The 25,329-nt window shown below is 42.9% G+C and overlaps 1 protein-coding gene across 1 annotated transcript in view; it reads left to right on the plus strand.

Moving 5' to 3' along the window:
- Window positions 1-2,202: 2,202 nt before the first annotated feature.
- Window positions 2,203-25,329, plus strand: part of ATP10B (ATPase phospholipid transporting 10B (putative)) — a 127,310-nt gene continuing 104,183 nt past the window's right edge. The window contains 3 exon segments of the mRNA XM_007464400.1: window positions 2,203-2,483; window positions 3,414-3,608; window positions 21,190-21,394. Of these exon segments, the coding sequence (XP_007464462.1) occupies window positions 2,209-2,483; window positions 3,414-3,608; window positions 21,190-21,394 (675 nt within the window). The 5' untranslated portion in view covers window positions 2,203-2,208.

Below are 25,329 nucleotides of genomic sequence, written 5' to 3' on the forward strand. Positions count from 1 at the left end.
ACATTATTAAGATCCTGTTTCTAATCCACATTTCATATTTAAATTTTTCCCATTGTCCAATAATGTCTTTTATACCTATTGTATCTCCCCCTGTCCAGGAGCCAGTCCAGGATCACACATTACTCTTAGTTGTCATACCTTTTTAGCCTTCTTTAATCAGAAGCAGTTCCTCTGCTTTTCTTTGACCTTTGACATTTGAACAACCTAAGCCAGTAATTCTGGAGACCAGCCCCCAGGTTGAGACTTTTCAATGTTTCCTTGTGACTACCACAGAAGTGACGTTCTTCTCAGTATATCGTATCAGGAGACCCTACATATCCAGTTGTCCCAAAATGGGTGATGTTTGCTTTGATCTCTTGGGTAAGGTGGTGTCTGCCACATTTCTCCACTACAAAGTGATTCTTTTTTTTTTTCTTTAACCATCGTAATTAATAATTTGAAGGAAAGATACTTTGAAACTATGCAAATATTCAGTTCCTCAGCAAACTTCATCCACTTGTTTGGCATCCACTTTATATCTGCTTTGCTTTTAAGTAAGCTCATTTTACACTGTTAATAAAGAAAAGAAAAGAATATAATGTGATAAGTGGACTTTCTCCATTGCCCCACCTAACATACCTACATCTCCCGTGTCAATCCAGTCTTCCTTTATGAAGACCTTATCACGTAAAATTGACAGACATCTGATATGTATGGCATTAGCCAAGGCAAGATTTCTTGTTTGCATTTTCCACTCTATTCATGAATGATCTTTTCATTTTCTTTTCTTTTATAATAATAATATTTTTAAAAAAGAATCCGTGAAAGGGGCATTTATTTTAATAATGAGAAAGAAGATATACATTATTATTTCGGGCTTACCACATGTCATAATATTGCTTTTGTCTCATTATGATGGGCATTAGTAATTGCATTTACTTTTTTTCATGCTTGATACAAGGGCTCACTTAAGACTCTGAAGAGCTTCTTTCAGCCTTGGGGTCTGTGCATGAGAAATCATTTGGGTTCATTAAAGTCATGAGGAGAATTAGGGTAAGGGTCAGATCATAGGAGCATCAGGAGGGTAAAATATTACCATTTAAATGAGAAATGGAACTTCTCCTTTAGTGAATCACATTTTCAATGACAGATGGGGTTGCTCACTGTGAGATTAATCATGGCTGACATTCACTCATCCATTATATTCAAAAGAAAATCATCCTGCAAGCCTACTAAGTGAAAAGCAAACTATCTACAACTTCTAACCTTATAAAGTATGTATTTGAATTAATTCTACTGGGTCTCTAAGCAAGATTTGGCCAAAAGGAACCTTGAGAGCTTGCTTATAGGTTCTATTAAAAGAGCTCAGAAACTGGAATATCCTAGATAAAGCAGCCTCCTTCCTCCATCTAGGACTAAGGGCTCAGTTTCAGAAACCACCAAATGGAATGGCAAGAAAGAAAGGGGTCTCCAACCCTCACCCCCAGACAACCAGATCAGGAAAAGCCCACGGCGTTCATGGAACTGCATTCAGTGCAGTCCAGTCACCTCAGACCCAAATTTCCTAGGAAAGAGACTTTCTCCTGTTTCACCAATCACTCTCGCGTGAGGTTCTGACCACAAATGAGCTTCTCTGAAATATCATCAGTATCAGAAAACTTTAGAGCGAGGGAAAACCTAGAGAATAAACAGCTTTCCCTTTAAGACATGTCTCCACTTACTCTTTATACTGTCCAACTTGTTCCTCACAAAAGGCTTGTGAAAAAAATTAGAGTAAGACTAGATCTCCTCATACTCTGGTGAGGACACAACCCCAGCCAGGTGAAGAGGCAGTTTGGAGTCAGGAATGAACCAGAGCTAGAATTCTGAGCCCTGGGTTCACAGTCCTCCAGGCCACACTTTTGCCCCAACGAGGTCATATACACCCTCTCCATACCATCCCCCAGCTGAAATGCTTTCATGGCACTTATCAGAGCGTTAGTTGTATTTTATTTATATGATCATTTGTTTAATGTGTCTCACTCTAGAATGTATGGATTATAGGGATTGAACATATTTTTCTCACCTCGTGTGCCACAGTCTACCTTGGATGGTTGGGTGGACAAGTGGATGAGCCCATATGCCACCCGTGTGTCCTAAACATAGCCACACCTTGTGTTGACAAGCCTCATATTTCTCCTGACCATGGTGACTTCATGTCCTTTCTCAGATCGTAGCTTGCTGCCAGACATGGCCCTCTCAGTGGACTCGTCTTGGTACCGGTGGCAGTGGCGAGTCAGAGATGGCCTCCCACAGTCTCCATCAGAAGCCACACCACTGCTGTCCCCAGAGGAGGGGGCGCAGAACTACAACCTGGCACAGCAGCGGGTCGTGTTCCCCAACAACAACGTATTCCACCAGGATTGGGCCAAGGTCTCCAGAAGATACTCTGGCAACAGAATCTGCACCACCAAGTATACCCTCTTCACCTTCCTGCCCCAGAATCTCTTGGAGCAGTTTCACAGGTATACGACCACTTGGCTGAACAGTACACACTTTATAGCCAAGTATTTGCCACTCAGATGAACTCAGAAATGCTACCCTCTGGGCCAAATGCGTGTACCTTAAGAGGCTTTGTCATTCATTCATTCATTCATTCATTCAGTATTTATCAGATTCTACTCTGTTAAGTCATGTGTTGTGTATTAGAGATACACGAGCGAAAAAAGAAAGACACATTGTCCTGACTATATTGGCTAGTGAAAGAGACAGATATTAATTTTAGGAATTATGTAAATTGGTGTAAACTATAATTCAGACAGATACTTCCAAGGAGAAGTATATGGTGCTATTAGAGTGAGTACAAGAGAAATCGGGCCTAGTTAGGAAAGTCAAGGAAGACTTCTAGGAGGAAGTAACTGTGGAAGTCTAATATGAAAGAAGAGAATGTGTTAACTAGGTGGAAAGAGGCAGAGAGAAGTCAGAGAAGGGAGCCAGAAGAATGTTCTTTCAAACAGAACTTCATGTGCAAAGGCACAGTGGCAAGAGGGAGAAAGATGCACTTGGAAAACGTAAAAGTGCAAGCCACTCTTTTGAGATAATATATGCAAAATTATCTTTTAACTATAAAGCAAAATATGCACCTAGACATTATCCTAAGTTTTGTAATTATCAACACCTACCATTTATTGAGCAACTACTATACTCTGGAACCCTCCACTGCATACATAACAAATATTCATCCCATGTAATATTTATAGGAGCCCTTTAAAGTAGATAGTACTATCTCCATTTTAAATGGATTTGACTTTAAAGCCCTTACCATGATGTTCGAGGTGACACTGAAAGAGCATGTCATTTTTAGTTGGCAAGGGCTAATAGTAGGGAAGCAGTAATGCGGCAAGTATATTTCTCTTCTCCACGGTTTTCATTCATACCTTGCTTGCCCCTTCCAGATGGGCTAACCTCTATTTCCTGTTCCTGGTGATTCTGAACTGGATGCCCTCCATGGAAGTCTTTCACAGGGAAATCACCATGTTACCGTTGGCCATTGTCCTGTTCATCACCATGGTCAAGGATGGCATAGAGGACTTCAAGAGACACCGCCTTGATAGAGAGATAAACTGCTCCAACATCCAGATATATGAAAGGTAAGGGAAATCATTCCTCTGTTTTCTCTGTGGCAAATAGATTATGCAAACTTATCAGTGTTTTCAAAAAATTGGTCTCTCTTCTCACATTAATTTTCTTCAATTCATTTAATTCAGTGATACTCAACCAGGGCAATTTTGCCCTGCCAGGAACTTTTGACAATGTCTGCAGATGTTTTTGGTTGCGATATCGGGAAGGAGGTTGCTACTGGCATTTAGTGAGTAAAAGCCAAGGATGATGCTAAACATCTTACAATATACGGGACAACCTTCCACAACAAAGAATTATGATCCAGCCCAAAATGTCAATAGTCAATAGTTAAATTAAAGAAACCTTTGATTTAACTCATGTAAGTGCCATAAGAGCAGGGTTGAAACCTCAAGAATTAAACTCTAAAATTGACTGAATCATCTCAGGAGACCAAGTTCAGGATCAGCTCTTTGGAGAGTGACAGGCAATGTCTCCCAAACAGGAAAATGTATACCGTTTTTAAAGCATCTGTGGCTCTTGGCTAAAAATCCTTGCTTTTAGAACTTAGCCAGGTAGGTTTTAGGACCCAGAGTTGGCACACCTGTTCTTGGTTGCCTGGGGTGGAAAAGGAAGCTACCTGTGGGTGACGTCTGCATTCCAACAGGTGGAGTTTCAACACATAGAAGGAAGTGACCTGGTGGATACACACCTGTTCTCTGCAAGCTCTTTCCTTGTCATACTTCTCCCCTAGTGTTTATACACCGGCTTTTTATTTTTACTTTTCCTTTTGAAAGAAGAGAGAACTGTTCAGTGAACAAAGCGAGTACAAGATGTCAGGAACATCACTCGCTGACAGCTGAACAATGGAACTGATCAGGGAAGAACCTGTTTTATGGGGAGCTCAAGTGTCCTGCTATGAGAATTAAAGAGACGGGATTGAGCAGAGATGAGAAAGCAAGGCAAGAAAAGGCTGAAAAGGAAAGAAGACAGGAAACGAGTGGTGGTCTCCAACCTGCCCTTTGAAGGATGGTCCCACAAAGAGAACCCCAACAGACATTATCATGGGAATCAAATTAAGACCAGCAAGTACACTCTGTTGTCCTTCATACCCAAGAACCTCTTTGAGCAGCTACACCGGTTTGCCAATTTCTATTTTGTGGGCATTGTGGTTCTGAATTTTATCCCCGTGGTCAATGCTTTCCAGCCTGAGGTGAGCATGATACCAATCTGTATCATCCTGACGGTCACTGCCATCAAGGATGCTTGGGAAGACCTCCGGAGGTACAAATCCGATACAGTGATCAATAACCGAGAGTGCCTCGTCTATAGCAGGTAAAACGAAACACCCGGGGAAGTCTCGGCCCCAGCTCTGATCTTTCTGTGGCTGCTGCCACCGCAGGTGCTGTTTATAGAAGGATGGGGGTAGGAAGATAGCATCGCTTTATCGCAGTGAAGCTGTTCAATTCTCCACAATGGGGATTATGGTTTAAAACCAAAAAACATAAAACAAAAGAAATTGAGGCTTGAGTCAATCGTTCATTAAAATTAGGAGGTCTTTATTATGTGACATTTTCTTTGCTGTTTCAAATGTGTTAGACATGTAAGAGTTTTGCATAAATTCACAACCATTTTAGGTCCAGTGTGGCCATGAGCACACTGGAGCAGGTTTGGAGACCCTTGGAGAAAAGTGGCATCACTGTTTTTCAGGGAAGCAGTAGGCAGTGTATTAGGAGAACCAGCCCTTGAGACACACTGCCTGGATTGAACGCTGTCTCAATCAATCGTTAACTCTGTGACCTTAGGCAAGTGACCTAACCTCTCTGAGACTCATTTTGTCCCTCGTAAAATTGGAACACTTCCTGAGGTGGTCGTGAGAATTGCATGGGATAATCCTTGGAAAGTACTTAGCACTGCTCCTGAGGTATGATAAATACTCAGTATGCAAACTGTAATTGCTTTATTTTTAGAATGTGAAACTTACATTAGCTCGATCAAGACTGTCCTTAAGCTTTCTCTCTGATATCCCAACCCAAACAAAAATGGCTCACCACCTGTCTTGCCATGTACTTTAACATAATTTTATACCTGTCGTTGTCTTAGAAAGACTCCATTGAGTCAAAAACCAAACTGGGTTGTTAGGAAAAGGAGACGCTCTCGATCAGTAAGGGAAGAAAACAGAGTTACCGTGTGTCCCAACTTTGTGACAATTTACGTAGCCCAGAAAGAAGCAAGGGAATGGAGGCTGGGCTTGCAGTGAGATTGCGGTGACAAAGAGTGCTTTCTGGGCTGGCGATAAGAAACTTTGGATGAGTCAGTCACTTAGATGAATACAGCAGGTAGGGGCTTGACTTCCTGCCAGATAAGGGAAAAAGTCCATCTCTCTCAAGAAGCACCATCCCTCTGACTTGTTCCCCCTGACCTTATGGACCCCAAGACGTTCTGCAGTTGCTCTGGTCCTTCTTAGAGTGAAAGGGGCTTGCTCCCATGTGTGCCCTACAGCTGTTTAGGGGCTGCTTCTTTCTAAGAAGTTCTCTTCCCCGGGGGAGAACATGGAGCTTATGACTTGGAGCAGGCTGATGATGGTTTATGAGCCAGACTCCACTCGGAAAATTGTAGCCTGGGGAAGCTTCTAAGGAGATCATGTAATGCAAGGGACTCAGCTGTCTCCAGGGCACCCCTAAGAGAACTTCCGTACCTTCTCCTCAGCAAAAGATGAGCTTCTGTTCTGTTTGCCTACAGGACCAAAATTGCACATCTAAAAATATTAATCTGAAGGTTTGGGTTTTTTTCTTTTTTCAGCTGGATCTAATTGTCTTGAGTATTGTTAGCACACTGAATACCTAGAGTTGAGATTGAGTCATTCCTCACCTTTGAGTAAGGAAATTATAAAGAGAGAAAAAAAAAAAAAACCTGTTGGAGTGTGCCGCCTTTCCTAAAGAGACTGATTTTTTAAGAAAACATTGTTTTTCTCTTGTCACCAATCCACCCCATCACTCTTTGTTTTCTGTCTTTCTCCTTTGTTGTTTTTCTCATAGAAGATGCACAGTGGGACTGGTTCCTTGGGGAGGGATACAGGTGGACCTCAGTGAGCCTGGTTCTCTTCTCCCTGCTTTGCCAGAAATCCTCTACCCTGAGCATCCCAGAAAAATTGGCCTGTTCTTGGGGATAATCTCAGTGTCAATCAGATCACAGACTGACCTGTGCTGGGTGCTGGCCTGATACACGCCAGGCTGTTGTCATTCTGTTCTCAAAATAGCTTCCGGGAAAATGGCAGAAAACTGAGGAGATAACAATCCAGAAAAAAGAGACATTTATCCCCAGGCTCACTGGTAGGGAGGGACATACAGGTTTTTTATTTTTTTAAAACAAATAATATTATTTATTTCTTAATAATATAATTTCAGAGAAATCGTTCTAAAATTATTATAGATAAAAGTTTAGTGATAATAATGGGTTTGATCATCTTCACTATTTTGGTGAATCATAGTTTAACAAAGAGAGTATTTGAAAACCAGGTTCTAAGTTCAGTTTATTTCAATACTTGATTATCATAGTTGTCAGGACTGAAAATTTACCTTGGAAAAGCACACATCGGGCTCCCCTGGTGGCACAGTGGTTGAGAATCCACCTGCCAATGCAGGGGACACGGGTTCAAGCCCTGGTCTGGGAAGGTCCCACATGCCGCGGAGCAACTAGGCCCGTGAGCCACAACTACTGAGCCTGCGCGTCTGGAGCTTGTGCTCCACAACAAGAAAGGGCGCGACAATGATAGGCCTGCACACTACGATGAAGAGTGGCCCCTGCTCTCTGCAACTAGAGGAAGCCCTCGCATAGTAATGAAGACCCAACACAGCCAAAAATAAATAAATTAATTGATAAATTAATTTTTTAAAAAAAGAAAAACACACATCATGCAATATGTACTTGGGAAGACTTTATGGTTATTGATAGTGGATATCCAAATTCATATTTTTAATTGAAGTATAATTAATTTACAATGTTGTGTTAGTTTCAAGTATACAGCACGGTGATTCAGTTTTATATATATTCTGTTGTGTCAGTTGAGATGCTCTCTACTGCAAGAAGCAGAAACCTCAACTTAAACAATTTTAACAATGAAGAGACTTTGTTTCTTAAGTCACTACAAATATGCTGAGGTGGGCAGGTGATCAGGCATGGTTCATTCAGCCAGTCGGCGTTCTAGCTGCAGCAGTTAGCTGTCCTTTTCATTCAGTCCCCCTCTGTGTCATCTTTACCCTCAGGTAGATTTCCCTCACAGTAATGAGATGGCTGCAGCAGCTCCAGCCCTCACATCTACATATAATAACCCACAAAGGGAGGAAGAAAAGCACTTCCAGAAGCATTCTTGGAAGGTCCAGGAAGCTTACTCCACAGATCCTCCTCATCTCTCAGTGACCCCAGTGGGTCACGTGCCCATCCCTAAACCAATCCCTCTGAGCAGGAGATGAGATTATGCTGATTAGGTTATACCAGAGCCATAGAGCCCAGCATGAGGTTCACTTCTCTGAAAGCATATGGGCTACACAGGGAAGGTGAAAAATCCAAATTTTAAAAATGAGGTATTTCCAAGAGAAGGAGAAACACATGTTGGAGAGGCCTCCACCATGTTCTCAACATCATCACCTTAAAATATTTTTGAGCCTCGACTCCTAGGGAATTGCTTTCCACATATTAACAGGAGCAGACACACTTTGGGACATTCTGTAATATATATCCTTAAAGTTATTCTAACCGTGAAGTGGATTAATTCTATGAAAAAACCCAGAATAGGAAGATAGAAAATGCTAGATATTATTATCTTAAGTGATGATGCTGAGGGAGCATTTCCTTTTGCCAAACGCTGAAGACATTGGGTTGGCCAAAAAGTTTGTTCGGGTTTGTCATCCCATCTTACTGAAAACCCCAAATGAACTTTTTGACCAACACGATACATGACGGTATGTCAGGCAAAGAATACAAGATCTGAGAGGACAATTTTTTTCTGACAAGCAACATGCAAGCGTATATCTCAAGCACTAGTTCTATCCATTTTGTCTCAATTTCACACATTTGAGAAACTGATGTCAAATGTCCTCATTTTTGTACAGTTGAATACTAGGACCCTAAGAATTTTGCTCACCTTAAACCCATGTATCATCCAGCCTAGACCTGTTTATACTGTGAGAGAATCTTTTTGCAAACAGCAGAAGCCTTGTTTACAGAATTACAATCCTGTTAGAGCATTTTCTTTTAATGTAGCAACTGTGCTTGTGGTCTAAAGGTGACCCATTAATCAGATTTACGGAATGACTTCAAGGAGAGATTGGCTTCAGAATTGTATTAGCTTAGTGTCTCCCAGGGCTCAATTTAATGAATCTAGAAACCATACCGAGCAAGAGAATTGTATTTTTCCATCCAGCTTCGTATATTTTTATTTGTATTCAGAAAACAGGCAGCAAGGAAGCAGGAGTGGGAACCAAGGGAATCCATGAAGGTTTTTGTCTCCATATTGTAGTGCAGCAAAAGCCTTCCAGTGTTTCAGCAGCCGAGCACACAATTATTCATCTGTTCAGCAAGTCTTACGTCTGAACCGAGTACGTGTATATCAACATGGAAGGCCCCATGTACCCTCGAGGGGCTCTCAGTCCAGAGAGCATGAGGAACTTGTAAACAGTTACAGTGTCCCTTGCCTATGGACAAAGGGTCACAGTCATGCATGGGCTGCAGCGACACGTCTGCCTGCCAAAAACATCAGAGCCAGCCGAGGGAAGCCTTCTCTGAAGAGGTGACATTTCAGGAGGGCACTGAAGGATGAGCGTTCAAATAGGTAAAGAAAACAGGTCAGCTCACAGCCTATTCATGTGTCACCTAAAGGTTGTATGTGTGATTTATGCTGGTATCAAAAAGACCAGGATCAAGACATAGCAGTAGCTTAAGAGAGAAATGATTCGATTAGAAACTTTATTTTATTTTATTGGCCTCGCCGCATGGCTTGGGGGATCTTAGTTCCCCGACCAGGGATCGAACACGGGCCCTGGCAGCGAAAGCTCCAAGTCCTAGACACTGGACCACCCGGGAATTCCCTAGAAACGTTTAAATTCTGACTTTTTACCAAGACTAGGAGATTCTCTTTTCTGTAAGTCAGGTGGCCGCTATAACATAAAAAGAATTCCAGATGCTACAGGATCGCGGCCAGTCTTCTGACAGCATGGCACTGAGGCCCTGGTTTCCCAGCTGTGGAAAGCTCTGTTGGAGAAGGCAGATGCCTGGCCTGCAGCCTGTTTTTATTTGTCTGTCAGTTTCCTTTCACGCTGGTGCCCCCATAGGAAAGCCTGAGAATGAGGAAACCAGAGGTCCTCATCCTGGGTCAGTCACCAATTAACCACATGACCTAAATGAAGCCACTTAGGCAGTTGTGTCCCCATTTGTCTCATCTTTAAATAATGGTCATAGTCTCTCTACGGTAAATTTTGTGAAAAGATGTGAGATGACATGTCAGAGGGCTTGAGCGTAGCAGAGCTATAGAAGCAACTATACAATGCAGTGCCAAAGGAGAGTGCTTAAAGCAGTCTCAGCAGGGATGTTTAAAACGTGACATCATACTGGATGCTTGGCATCACACCTGAGCTTGTCTCAGAACTGCCACTTACTAAATGTGTGGACACTTGTAGTTACTTGATCACTGCAGCCACCATTTCAACTCGTATAAAGTAGGGCCAGTATTAGCACCTATGTCCCAGGGGCATGTGGGTTGAATGAAATAATCCTTAAAAACTGTTAACTCAGTGTCTGCATCATAATTAGCACTACATAATTTTTTAAATTTCCAGTCACTTCAACTCTAATTTTTTCAATGTCAGGCCCAACCTAAGCCTTCATCTTTCTTGCTACATTTCCCACCCATACAAGGGAGGAATTGTTTATTTTACTGGCAAAGGTCAAGGACATTCACTGAGCCACATTTACCAGTGGGCAGGGTAACAGTGTTTTAAAAGCAAAAACTTATGCTCTGCTCTCTCATTTCTCTTCTATTCTATGTGGCAGGATTTAAAATCTGAATTTGGGTAACCCTTCTAGAGCCTGGACCTCTTTCCCCCTAACTCCGTTTCCACAGCACTCCTGAGCACACCCAGACCAAGATTTAGATTTAGGCGAGGGATTTAAGTGGCTTCATCTGGCCCGGAGCCTAAGCCACTTCTCCCAGCCCAGCTTCTAACATAGAATGTACATTCAAATATCATATTTGTGTGGCTCTTAATATAGTAGCTATTTGATCCCCATTCTACTATCATTTTCCTCCATATAACATCCCTCTGGGAAACCCAAAGGATATGAGATGATTGACAGGGTAGAATTTAGGCTTTGCCAGGGCCGTCCTAACATCGAAATACAGTATGTATTCTTTACCCTAAAACTATATCCTCAGTTTGCTGCAGCTGTTAAATGAACAGCTGTACCCTCGGTTTGCTGCAGCTGTTAAATGAAGTAATGCATGTAAAATGCTTAGTATAGTTCCTGGCATTCAGTAGCCCTCAGAAAACGTTGGCTAAAATATTACTAAGGAGAGTTCTATAACCTTGATAGCCAAGAGTCACCATGAGCTTGACTCAAGTGGAGTAAGACAGACAGATCATTGGCTGGGGTTTTGAACCGCATGGAAGAGGACAAACGCTTTACCATAGAACTTGACTCCAAGCTATAATAACATAGCAAAATAGGCCTGGGGAAAGAATCTGAAAGTGCACAAAACAGAGGATCATAGTGTCATTTGAAGCATGACTATGAAAAGTGCCACTGGCTGTAGTTGACAGACCAGTAGACCCCTGCATCCTCTCTGCGGGTCTTTGCTCTGCATTTGGCACCAGCCAAGTAGCCTCCTCTCTAAAGGGTCGGTTTTGCAAGTGCCCACCCGACTCCCATGGCCTCGCCCTGTGCTCACAGAAGGCCATAAACTATGTGGGCCAATTCAGCTTGTCATTTCAGGATAGAATGCATTAGGTTCTCCCTCAAACTCAATGGGTGGAAGAATCATAAAACAAGAATTCAGGTGTCCCTGAAGCTCTGCACTTGTGTCAACAGGCATGATTTGTATGTGAACGGGTGAGCGTTTATAGCCTCTGATTTGCCATTATGGAGCTCACAATTCCAAAAGCTGAGGCTCCTGTTCCCGACCCAGCCTCAGTTATGTTTATGTCGCCAGCTTCTGAGGCGTCATCTGCTTAGTACCGCACTTTCGAACAGGACCAAGAGACCACGCTGAGCCATGAAGTCCCCACAGCTATCACTCCTGTATCCTGGCAGACACACCTATGTGACCTTACACAAGTTAGATAACCTTTCTGGGCTTAAGTTTCCTCATCTATGAAACAGAGATAACAGTAATAATAAAAGTTGTGTCATTATTAGGCAGCTAAATGGTAACGTTCGTTAAGTGCTGGGCTTATTATAGGCACTTAATACAAATAAGTTTATTTTATTACATTACATTAAATACATTATATTATATCATATCATCATATCATACATCATATTATATTATTATGATATCATTTTTGGAAGTCTCCATTAGTGCGTCCATAACAAAAAGAGATAGATGTCAAAATGACTTAAGATTAGGAAAAGCTTCTCTACTGCCTCATGTTCAAGACAAATCTACAAGGAATCAATTACTGAATATTTACCAGACTCCATGTAGGTACGGAAATATAAGACCCAGGGTCATCCCAGGTCTCAGCAAGCTTATTACATAGTTGAAAGTAGAAGACACATGAAACAGTTAGGCCTCTGGGTATTAATGAATTCACATAAATACAGATGCCCCAAGCTGCTGATTTGGGTCTTCATTCTTCCCGCACTAATACTCAGGCCTCCCCAGATATATCTGGGCATCCTCAGGTATAGTTAATATGTTCATGTCCCCCAATATTTCCAACCAAGCCAGGGGCCCGAGTCTCCTACCCACTCCTCCAGCCTCAGCTGTTTCTTTCTGGAGCTTCCCTGAATCTAAAGCCCCTGTCATCGTGGTCTGTAGCAAACAGGCATGTGCGGGGACACAGCTGCACTCACTGCCCTCTGCCCCAGGCCCACGCTGTCTTTAGCGTAACTTTAACTTAACGCTAAACCTTTAACTGCTGTTCCATTTCCATTTTGTGGGACCAGGTCAGGACAGAAGCCACAGGACCCTTCCTCCCTTTTCTGTTCCTTCTCCCTTGCTAAGCTCCTCCTCCAACCACAAAGCCCCACCCCTCATTCACGACAGCTCATGAAAATAGACAACGACACAGATTCTGTTCTGCTATCACCACAGCAGTGACCCTGTTTGCTCCAAGCTAATAATAACTGTAATGATAATAATAGCAGCAGTAAATGCCATCTGCTCTAAGGTCATTTCATGTATTATCTTATTGAACTCTCACTTGAACCTGTAGAATAGATTTTATTTGTCCATTTGATAGATGAATAAATTGAGGGTCATATAGTCAAGTAGTGGGGTCAAGGTCACACTACCTTGTATGTAGGAAGTTCCGGGTTTTAGTCAGGCTCACATGACTCCAGAGCTTTTCACCACCCCACGAAATTGTCTCTACGTGAGCACACCGCTGTCAAGACAAAGACAGTTGGGCATTTGAAGTATTCCTGAACCAGCTACAGGATGCTTGACTCTTCTTGGAGCCGTGGAAAGCATAGAGGTTCCAACCCAAGTTTTGTTGCTATACACCTTGGCCAGGTCAGTTTCCTCACCCAAACTGGAGATTTATCAAATTTTCTCCAGCCTTCTTTTTTTTTTTTTTTTTTTTTATTAAGACTTTGTTTTTTTAAAGCAGTTTTAGGTTCACAGCAAAACTGAGGGGAAGGTACAGAGATTTCCCGTGTACCCTCTGCCCTCACACATGCACAACTTCCCCCATTATCAACATCCCTCACCAAAGTGGTCTGTTGGTCGAAATTAATGAACCAACATTGAGACATCATAGTCACCCAAAGTCCATAGTTTACAAGATGGCTCAGTCTAGGTATTATACATTCTATGGGTTTGGTCCAATGTATAACGACCTGTATCCACCATTACGGTATCATACAGAGTAGTTTCACTTCCATAAATATCCTCTGTGCTCCACCTGTTCATCCCTACCCACCTCCCAACCCCTGGCTACCACTGATATTTTTACTGTCTCCATAGTTTTGCCTTTTCCAGAATGTCTTACAGTTGAAATCATACAGTGTGTAGCCTTTTCACATTGGCTTTTTTCACTTAGCCATATGCATGTAAGTTCCCTGCATGTCTTATCATGGCTTGATGGCTCACTTCTTTTTAGCTATGAATAATATTTCATTGTCTGCATGTACCATAGTTCATTCATTCACCTACTGAAGGACATCTGGATGCTTCCAAGTTTTGGAAATTACGAATAAAGCTGCCATAAACGTACATGTGTGCGTTTTTGCATGGCATAAGTTTTCAACTCGTTTAGGTAAATAGGATACATGATTGCTAGATCGTATAGTAAGAATACGTTTAGTTTTATAAGAAACCACCAAATTGTCTTTCAAAGTGTCTGTACCATTGTGCATTCCTACCAAAAGTGTGTGAGAGTGCCTCTTGCTGTACCTCCTCACCAGCAATTGGTGGTGTTAGCGTTCAAGATTAGGGGCATTCAAATAGGTATTTTGTGGTATCTCATTTTAATTTGCATTTCTCTGATGACATGTGATGTTGAGCTCTTTACATGCTTATTTGACATCTGTATATCTTCTTTGGTGAGATGTCTATTCAGATCTTTTGTCCATTTTTAATTGGGTTGTTTGTTCTCTTATTGTTGAGTTTTGAGTTTGTTTTTTCTTTTTCTATTTTGAATAACGACCCTTTGTCAGACGTGTCTTTTGCAAAACACATATTTTCTCCCAGATGGTGGCTCGTCTTCTCATTCTCTTACCATTGTCTTTCACAGAACAGAAATTTTTAATTTTAATGAAGTCCAGCTTCTCAGTTACTCCTTTCATGAATAGCGCCTATGGTGTTTACCGAAAAATTCATCGCCATACCCAAGGTCATCTAGGTTTTCTGCTATGTTGTCTTCTAGGAGTTTTATAGTTCTGCATTTTACATTTAGGTCTGTGATGCATTCTGAGTTAATTTTTGTCAGGAGTGTAAGGTCTGTGTCTGGATTCTTTCTTTTTTTTTGGCATGTGGATATCCATTTGTTGAAAAGATTATCTTTGCTCGGTTGTATTGCCTTTGTTCCTTTGTCAAAAGTCAGTTGACTATAATTATGTGAATCTATTTCTGGGCTATCTATTCTGTTCCATTGATCCATTCGTTTATTCTTTTGCCAATACCACACCGTCTTGATTACTGTAACTTTATAGTAAGTCTCGAGGATGGGTAGTGTCAATCCTCTCCTTCAATATCAAGTTGGCTAGTGTGGGTCTTTTGCCTCTTTATATAAACTTTGGAACCAGTTTGTCAACATCCACAAAGAACTTGCTGGGCGGCCCTGATCTTTTTTTTTTTTTTTTTAACATCTTTATTGGAGTATAATTGCTTTACAATGATGTGTTAGTTTCTGCTTTATAACAAAGTGAATCAGTTATGCATATACATATGTTCCCATAGCTCTTCCCTCTTGCGTCTCCCTCCCTCCCACCCCTCCAGGTGGTCACAAAGCACCGAGCTGATCTCCCTGTGCTATGCGGCTGCTTCCCACTAGCTATCTACCTTACGTTTTTTAGTGTATATATGTCCATGCTTCTCTCTCGCTTTGTCACAGCTCACGCCTCCCCCTCCCCATATCCTCAAGTCCATTCTCCAGTAGGTCTGTGTCTTTATTCCTGTCTTACCCCTAGGTTCTTCATAACATTTTTTTTTCTTAAATTCCATATATACGTGTTAGCATACGGTATTTGTCTCTCTCTTTCTGACTTACTTCACTCTGTATGACAGACTCTAAGTCTATCCACCTCATTACAAATAGCTCAATTTCGTTTCTTTTTATGGCTGAGTAATATTCCATTGTATATACGTGCCACATCTTCTTTATCCATTCATCCGATGATGGGCTCTTAGGCTGTTTCCATCTCCAGGCTATTGTAAATAGAGCTGCAATGAACATTTTAGTACATGACTCTTTTTGAATTATGGTTTTCCCAGGGTATATGCCCAGTAGTGGGATTGCTGGGTCATATGGTAGTTCTATTTGTAGTTTTTTAAAGAACCTCCATACTGTTCTCCATAGTGGCTGAACCAATTCACATTCCCACCAGCAGTGCAAGAGGGGTCCCTTTTCTCCACACCCTCTCCAGCGTTTATTGTTTCTAGATTTTTTGATGATGGCCATTCTGACTGGTGTGAGATGATATCTCATTGTAGTTTTGATTTGCATTTCTCTAATGATTAATGATGTTGAGCATTCTTTCATGTGTTTGTTGGCAGTCTGTATATCTTCTTTGGAGAAATGTCTATTTAGGTCTTCTGCCCATTTTTGGATTGGGTTGTTTGCTTTTTTGTTATTGAGCTTGGGCAGCCCTGACCTTAACGATATATTTTTCTGGGAGTTTGCCCAGTAGCCAGCATCCAGAGCCCTTGGTCTACAGTAGGCTGAATTTGGGTCCTTCTTTTCTGGACTTGGGGAAAATGTTTGGATTTTTTTAAGTTCCTTGTGTTTGCACATTATGTGCCTGAGCCCAATTCACGAAATGTCATCACGGATATAAAGCGGGCATCCCAGTGGCATGAAGAAGAAAATGCTGGGGCTGGTGGTGGTGGTTACCTCACCATAACGTTAACAATCATTGTCATCAACATCATAAAAGAAGCCTGTGTTCATTAAGTACTTACTAAGTGCAAAACCAAGAACTTACATGCGTCACGTCACTAATCCTTCCAACAACCCTCTGAGGCAAATACACGTATTACCTTCAACTGAAGAAACAGAGTCTCTGAAAGAGTAAGTAATTTCTCCAAGTCACACAGGTAGTAAGTGGTGGAGCTGAGATTCAGACCCACTCTTAATCCCTAGACTGCACTCATTCTCACTGGCTTCCCCTTTCTCCCTGGGGTAGCGATGCTGACCATCCTGGGCCTGACATTCCAGCTTCCTGAAGGACAGCCCAGGTCAGCTCATCATCCTACACTGAATGGGAAATCCCACAGACAACTAAGTTTCCTGATAAATCCCCTGTACTCTAGTTCCTTGAAACCCTTTTTACAAAACCCACATAGCACTTGAGAAACGGAAACTTACGCGCCTTCTCCTCCCCCATTCCCCCCACTTTCACCTGCTTCCCCACAGGATCCAGTCGGTTATAACCTCTCTTGCTGTTTATTTACCTCTTAATAAGCCCTATCTCCTCTCAGAAAGCCATTTAGCCCTGCACCACTTAATTTCTCCCCAAGGCAGAATCTGCCAGATGGAGTCTTCGTCCCCAGCCACATCGATTTGTCTTATTTTTAAGCAGCAGTGAACATGCCACAAAACTAAAATAGCAATCAGTTCCCAGTTGTGGACTCACTGAGCAGGGAAATGACCAGGAGTGTGTGCATTTGTCCACCCGGGGCAGCTGTTCCGAACAGTCTGGATTAACCAGAGAATGACTCCCGAAAGTGGCTCCCAGCCAGCTGTGGCCACATCTGGGCGTCCCTCAATGCAGAAGCACGCCGCTTTTCTGCCTCAGCTGGATTCAGCCACTCAGCACCTCCTCGGGCTGGACGCCCCAACCCCGGAGCTATACACCCTTGCCTTTTCCACAGTTGAGGAGACAAAGCGGGCCCCCAGAGGATCAGGAAACCAGCACAGAATAACCCAGTGCAAGAAGGAAATGTCCCCGTTGTCACTTTTTCGTATCCCAAAATTCCTATAAAATCTGACTCTGATTCCATAATATTACTACATTTGGGTCAATATAAATATATAATTCTTCAAATTTTGTACCAGCTAAATTACTAAATTATGCCCCCCCCCCAAAATTTTGAACATCCCCAAAATCATGTTGTTCCCATAGCTTCAGTGCTCCTGGACACACACGACAAGATGTGTGCCTGGAGGCATATGTGCCTCTGTTTGAGCACGACCCGGAGATGGGCAATCTCTGTTTTGGGCAGGGTAAGCCTACAACAGGGACGAAGAGTGTCCCTTCACCACTGCATGTCATCCTAAGGAAGAGAAGATTACATCTGAAGGAAAGACAGGCGATTATTAACAGGACAGCAGTACTGGACAGGACCTCCCAGGGACCCAAAGAATAATAGAAAGAAAACAGAGACCAGTCTGATTTATAGCATCTTGTGTGGTTCCATTGACCTTGCGACACCTATCATCGTTATGAGAATTGACAAGACAGCACTCCAGCCAAACTCACAGAAGTGACTGCTCATAAATACACACACACACACACACACACACACACATACACACACACATATATTTCATAAGTTCATCTGCATAACATCCATCTTCCATCCCATTAATAATTCACATATCCCATAATATTCAGTGGAGCCCTTTATTAGAAGGAAGAAGAATGGATTTCAGTGTTCACGGGTGGAGGTGCATTGGCCTCGCCTTCGGTATGTCTGTGTATGTAGCGTTCCCAACTAGCTTTTGCAAACCTTCTGGTTTGAACCCGTGTGCTCTGGAAGTGTTGGCAGTCAGGATACTGCTCAGAGTCAAAGGCGTTCTCCTTAAATCCAATCTCAGTACCGGCCAGATTGCTGAGATTACAGCAAGCACCCAATGGTGGGCCATCCCCAAAGGCATTACCCAATAGGGCAGACGTCAAAGGGAATGAATTTCAGCGTTCAAAGGAAAAAGAGCAAAGACAAGTTGAGTGATAATCCTTTATTCCTTGGAGCAATTTTACTGTAATATTCAAGGATCCTTTTTTTTTTAAGTGTCCTCTCAAAAAGGAAAAAAAAAAAAAAAAAGCAATAGAGAAAGCCTCCCTCCTTCACTGTACAAGATTCCTTTTCCAATGGAGAGTATCTGCCATTCCAATTTCTTTAAGTAGCTTTATATTTGGACATTTAACAGGTGTTCCCAAGGCTGCTCTGAAGAAAAAAAAAATTCTTCCCTGAATCAACAGATAAATTTTTTTTTCTGAAATGGTAGTGAGAAACAGATCTGGGGGGACTCTCTCTATTTTTCATGGTAAAAATAAAAATAAAAAGTAAGGTAGAGCAGATGATAAGCTGCTCTAAAATAAGTTGATGGAATGAAAAAGTGCTTAGAAACCTGTTATTTCCTTTTTCCATCAAAAGAATTATTATTATTAAAATGCTACAGATGGGGCTTCCCTGGTGGCGCAGTGGTTGAGAGTCTGCCTGCCGATGCAGGGGACACGGGTTCGTGCCCTGGTCCGGGAAGATCCCACATGCCGCGGAGCGGCTGGGCCCGTGAGCCACGGCCGCTGAGCCTGCGCGTCTGGAGCCTGTGTTCCGCAACGGGAGAGGCCACAACAGTGAGAGGCCCGCGTACCAAAAAAAAAGAAAAAGATACAGATGCACTGCCCACAAAATGCTCAGAAGTGGTCCCCGTTTGGGTGATACTGCCCACGGTTAACCAGTGGCTGCTGCACTGGGCTCCCTAGAGCATGGGCACTTCTGCAGAACTCTGTGAGTCTTTAGAGTTACAAGACTGCTTCCTAATTGTAATCCCTGATTATTTTATAGATTCTGATCAGATTTTCCCTTGGTTGGCCTTCCAGAAGTCTTCCAGATGGATGTGCATCTATTTCAGGAAACTGAGGGAGTCCTTTGAAAGGATCTTTTTGACAAGGAAAATGGGGTCTTAGGAGGGCTTGCTTGGAGTTCTCTAAAGGGCCCCCAAAGAAAGGAGAAAGGCGTCAAACCCTTATCCTCCTCAAGGACTTTTACGAACTCAGAGGAGAAAAGTGAAATTCGTCACGTCTCTTCCTCTGTGGAAGAGTGGTCTTGTCATGCCCAGGGCAGCTCAGATTCCAACAAAAACAGAAGCAGTAACATGCCCAGAGAGGCTCAGCATCAGTGGAAAAAAACAGCAAAAGAGAGCCTGCTTCTCCAGGCCTGGCTGGGCTCAGAGACAACCAGCTGCAAGCCAGCTGGACCTAGTTTAAAAGACCACATGTGGAATATTGGTTTGGTCCCAGATCCCACATTTAAAGAGGAACATTTCCAAACACAGCCTTAGAAGAGCACTCACCTCTAAGACAGATCTTGAAACTGTGTCACACAGAATAATTGAGGGCACTTGGAAAGTTGAATTTGACTTGGCAAGTCCAAAAGGCTTCAGAAGACACCTGATGAATAAAGTATTTTTCTAGGGCTTCCCTGTGTGACGCAGTGACTAAGAATCTGTCTGCCAGTGCAGGAGACACTGGTTCGAGCCCTGCTCCGGGAAGATCCCACATGCCTGGAAGCAACTCAGCCCATGCGCCACAGCTACTGAGCCTGCGCTCTGGAGCCCATGAGCCACAGCTACTGAAGCCCGGGCGCTTAGAGCCCGTGCTCCGCAACAAGAGAAGCCACCACAATGAGAAGCCCGCACACCGCAACAAAGAGTAGACCCCGCTTGTCACAAGTAGAGAAAAGCCCGCATGCGGCAACAAAGACCCAAAACGGCCAAAAATAAAATAAGTAAAATAAATTCATTAAATATATATATATTTTTTTTAATGGTAGAAGATGGAGTAAATCAGATTGCCTGGGAGAGCAGAATTAGTTCAATATTTGGCTAATCAGAAGGAAGAATTTCGTAAAATGAGGCCTCTTGGAAACGGAATGTATTGCCTTGGGGAGTAGCGAGTCCTTCTGCCAGGGCTGTAAAAGCTGATGCTGCCATCCCACTGGAGAGGAAAGAGGGGAATGATTTCCAAGAGGTAGGATATTCAAGCAGTGAAAACTGGGTTTGGTGTCAAGTTGGACCCAGACTCGGGGTTCAGCTCTGTTTTTGTAAGGCCTTGGGAAATTTCTCTTGAACTCTCAAGTTCCTCATTATGAAATGGGTATAACATCTCGTCCAGTGACTTATTATGCAAGTAAATGAAGTATTAATTCACCCTAGTGCTTGGCACGGTAGAAATGCTAAATTCACAACTGTTGCTGCCCCTGTTATTACCTGAGCTTGATAAATTGGATAGGGAGAGAAAGTACATCATTTTCTCAGATTTCTTTAGCCCTCTGATCCTGTGATCACTGTGGGGCCCATCCTATCAAAGTCCCTGGTGCCATCTTCCTAATTCCCTGCTTCCTATTTCAGCACCACTGCAGATCTTCCTAGACAATGGTCTGTATTCTCACCTTCCCCACTGCCGCTCTCCACCCATAACCAGAAGCAGTCTTTCCTATACTCCATTCTTTTGTGACCTTGCTTTCTACAGTGATAACTGGGTATTCTAGGAAGTGATGTATATCTAGGAAGTGAGATTCTATAGATCATGCTTATAGATCATGCTATAGATCATGCTTAGCTTTTCTAGAGATGATGATAGTGGTCATTTGGGGCAAGGTAGTATACAGAGTAGTCCTGTGACAGGCTGACTGGAGGATATTAGGTGCAGGGGGGAACCTTTTCCGTTCACTCATTCACGTTCTGGAGAACTTTCACATTCACTCTGACCCCTGTCTTTCTCCAACCCCAGGAAAGAGCAGAGCTACACGCAGAAGTGCTGGAAGGATGTGCAAGTGGGGGACTTCATCCAAATGCAATGCAATGAGATCATCCCAGCCGACATACTCCTCCTCTTTTCTTCGGACCCCAGTGGGATCTGTCATCTGGAGACCTCCAACTTGGATGGAGAGACAAACCTCAAACAGAGGCGTGTTGTAAAGGGCTTCACACAGCAGGTAAGGCTCTTTCTAAGATCTTCAACTGGAATGGCCAAGGGAAGATGCCAACCAGCTCTACTGGGAAACTGGATTTAATCTGGTGTGTAGAGGTGAAAGTAGTAGATGCCTCCTTTTCCCAGGCACTTAGGTACACTTGATCTTCCCACCAACTCTCTGAGATGGATATCATCCCCTTCTCACAGATGGGGAAACTGAGGTTTGGGAAAGGTAAATAACTTGCTGAAGGCCTCAGAGTCCTTAAATGGGAACCCCCTCCATTCAACTGAAGAAACTGTGCTCTCTGCTCTAAACCGAGGAGTCTAGTATCTGCTCAATTACTCTTGAGACCAACCCACTTTTCTGTGCGTATCCAATCCTGGCTCATCCTGCCCAGCTCAGCTTCAGCAATTTCTCCCTCCATGAATTTTTTCTAGTACTCCTTTGACCACAGCATAAAAGCAGCAAGGCACCATTAACTATTTTTCCATTTGTGTAGGTCTTACCTTCTCAACAGTACTGAAACCTCTTTAAGGACAGGGAGTGACCATCAACATTTTAATTTAATCCCCACTTTATGTGTGTGATACCTTGGATATCATGGAGGAATCATGATTGTTTGGTGGTTAAGAGCCCAGGCTCTAGAGTCTGGCAGAGCTGAACTCAAAGCCCAACCTCCCCATTTATTAGCTGTCTCACCTAAGGCAAGTTATTACCCTCTCACACCTTCATTCCCTCATCTGGAAAATGGGCACAAAACTAGTACCCTCTCCATAGGGTGTTTCTGAAGACTGAATTGTTACTGAGCCAAACTTGGTTCTGCTTGCCCACGTGCAATGAAGCCAGTCTACTAACACTGGGTCATAGTGAAGGAAAACGCAGCATTTATTGTAAGGCTCCATACAAATAGTCTGGGACAGCTAGTGCTCAAAAAGACTGAACTCCCTGATGGGTTTCAGGAAAACATTTTTAAAGGCCAGCTAAGGGAGGGGGGTCGCAGGGTATGTGATCTCCTCGTGGACAATTTTCTGATTGGTTGATGGTAAGGGAACAGGGTGGTGTCACAGGGTTTATCAATCCACAGGCTCCAGTAGGTCTTGGGGCTATGTGCTCATGGTCATCAAGTAGTTAACATCTTCCATTTGATGGGGCTTTTCATGTCTGTAAAACAACTCAGGAAATGTGCATCAGATACTATTATCTAGATACTTCAGAAAGGAACTAAAGCAGGGAATATGGGGGAGAGGTCAGCCCCAAAAAGGCCCCATAAGGTCCTGCTCGATTATAAAATAATATGTACATGAATTACTTAGCATGAAGCTAGGCACATAGTAGGTAAGAGACCAGTAAATAGTTGGCAGTAAATATCAATGGCGTTCATAGGCACTATGTGTTGACTGATCGAAACTGGGTGTGATATTCCAGTTTTCAATTAAAATTCCCCTTGAAAGGGTTGATTTCCCATCTGGTACCTTGCTCTATGCATGGAAAAGAATAAAATTCTATCACTCCTCTTCATCCTGACAGCCTGTAGCTGGGGAGAAAACGGATGAATCAGGGGATTTAGAAGAAGGAAGACAAGTGGTTCAATCCTCAGAGATGCTCATGAGCTAAAGTCTCGTTATCTAGACAGAAACTTCTCAAGAGAAGGCCACTCATCATACCTCACTTTGCCTCTCTCAAAGCCCCCGATGAACAGTTCTCATAAAATCGCTTTTCTATGATTGAACTCTGTTCTCTCATCCTTAAAATGGGAATAATAATAATAGCTCTCCCAGAGTTTTGCCGTGTGATTCAAATGAGATAAGGAAAGTAAAGAACAAAATAGAGGGTTTGCTGCATTGTAGATACACAATAAATGGTCTATTGCTGCTACCTCAGCTACAGTTTCTACAGTGGGAATGGAAACCACCATGACCACCACGCCGTCATCTTGCTTTGTGGTTGTGATAGTGGCTCAGTCCTCCCACTGGTGCCCAGGCTCTGTTGAGTCAATCATTGCCCTGGGGCTTGGCGTCTGAGTTTTCTCTCCTTTGCTTGTCCTTGTCACACTCACCCAATCATCCCAGCGTTTACAAAAATGTAGGGCGGGATCTGGGTAAGCTCACAAAGCCATTCTAGACACAAAATAACAATCTATTTCTTGGCTCAGGGCCCTGTGGGCTGCCCTCTAGAGCAAAGGTTTTCAAGCTTTTTTAACCATAACTCACAATAAGAAATACATATTGCACACACACACCTATCCACATGCACATGTGGGTATGTGTGTGCGTGTATAAAACTGCCGCCTCAGTCATACTACGTGCAAAGTACTCTGAAACTTTCTATTCTATTCTATCGGGTTTTGGTTTGTGTTGTTGTTTTAATTAATTTATTTATTATTTATTTATTTTTGGCTCTGTTCGGTCTTCATTGCTGTGCACAGGCTTTCTCTAGCTGCAGTGAGTGGGGGCTTCTCTTGCTGTGGAGCACGGGCTCTAGGCGCTTGAGCTTCAGTAGTTGTGGTGCGTGGACTCAGTTGTGGCACGCAGGCTCAGTAGTTGTGGCTCGCGGGCTCAGTAGTTGTGGCACGCAGGTTCAGTAGTTGTGGTGCAGGGCTCAGTAGTTGTGGTGCACAGGCTCAGTAGTTGTGGCACGTGGGCTCTAGAGTGCAGGCTCAGTAGTTGTGGCGCACGGGCTTAGCTGCTCTGCAGCATGTGGGATCTTCCCGGACCAGGGCTCGAACCCATGTCCCCTGCATTGGCAGGCAGATTCTTAACCACTGCGCCACCAGGGAAGCCCTGGTTTTTGTTGTTGTTGTTGTTTTTGTTTTTAAGTTCGGGGAGCAGCAAAACGTGTGTGTGTTTGTAAATCTGCCCTTCAGCCGGCCCACCCCAACATCCTCACCACAACTCTGAGTCTTTTATTCTTTCTCGGGCAGTTATTTCGGCGCTGTTGAGGTTCACCCAGTCCCTTCTCTTTTTTGCCATTGGCAGCGGCTCCCAAGCTGCTTCTTCTATATTAATTAGTCTGATAGTTTGGGATTTGACTAGAATGAAGAGCTGGATGAAAGGGTCATTCACGCTCCACTGCTATAAACCAGCCAATTCAAGTTAATCACATCTCTCAAACTCTAACCCTGAATTCTCATAGGGTATTTGGTGTAATGATTTACCAAAATAAATAAATAAATAAATTCACTTGTAAAGGGAACAAGATTTATTTGATTTTGAAAGTTTCCAGAATTCTCTATTCTATTTCAATTCTTGATTCTCCCCCTCACTTTGCTTAAATGTGCTTTTCCACTTCTATAAGAACAGGGATAAATAGTACTAATAATAATGCACTTTTTTAAAGCCCTTATAAGGTAAGTGAGGCACAGAAACGTGAAGTAACTCGCCCAAGGTCACTAAGCTCGGAAGTATTGGAACCAGGATTCAAAGCCAAGTTTGTCCAGTCTCAGCTCTTAAGGTTTGCAGTAGCTCATCTCCCTGGTCCTTTGACTCTCACCCAGACTTTACCCAGAATTGCTTACTTGAAAACACACATTTGTCGTTTTCAATATTCTTTCCACATGTAAGTTACAAGCAGCAGGAAGAATAAAAGCAGGCCTAGCCAGCTCCCCGGGGAGGAGGAATTTTAGCTGCTCTGTGCGATCTTGCTTCTCCCTTATGTCTTCAGTGCAAAAATATTTCTGAATATGGATAGAGTTCTCTTCTGACTAACTCTATATATAATATTTCTCAAATGTGTTGAACAAAGATGTTGATGAGAGTTGCAAGAAAAATACATGTTGCACTGTCAAATAAGATCAGAAGGCAATAGGTTACAAGTTTTCCAATAGTGTGTACTGCAGAACTTCTCAGATACTTTAATAAAGGGAGAGGGAGGGGGAGGGAGGTACTAGTAGATAATATCTCTAATTATTTAACCTCAGAAACCTTTGATTCCAAGGACCATATCCCAGGACTACTACA

This window comes from Lipotes vexillifer, unplaced genomic scaffold (genome assembly GCF_000442215.2).
Source record: "Lipotes vexillifer unplaced genomic scaffold, Lipotes_vexillifer_v1.1 scaffold95, whole genome shotgun sequence".
Lineage (NCBI taxonomy): Eukaryota > Metazoa > Chordata > Mammalia > Artiodactyla > Lipotidae > Lipotes > Lipotes vexillifer.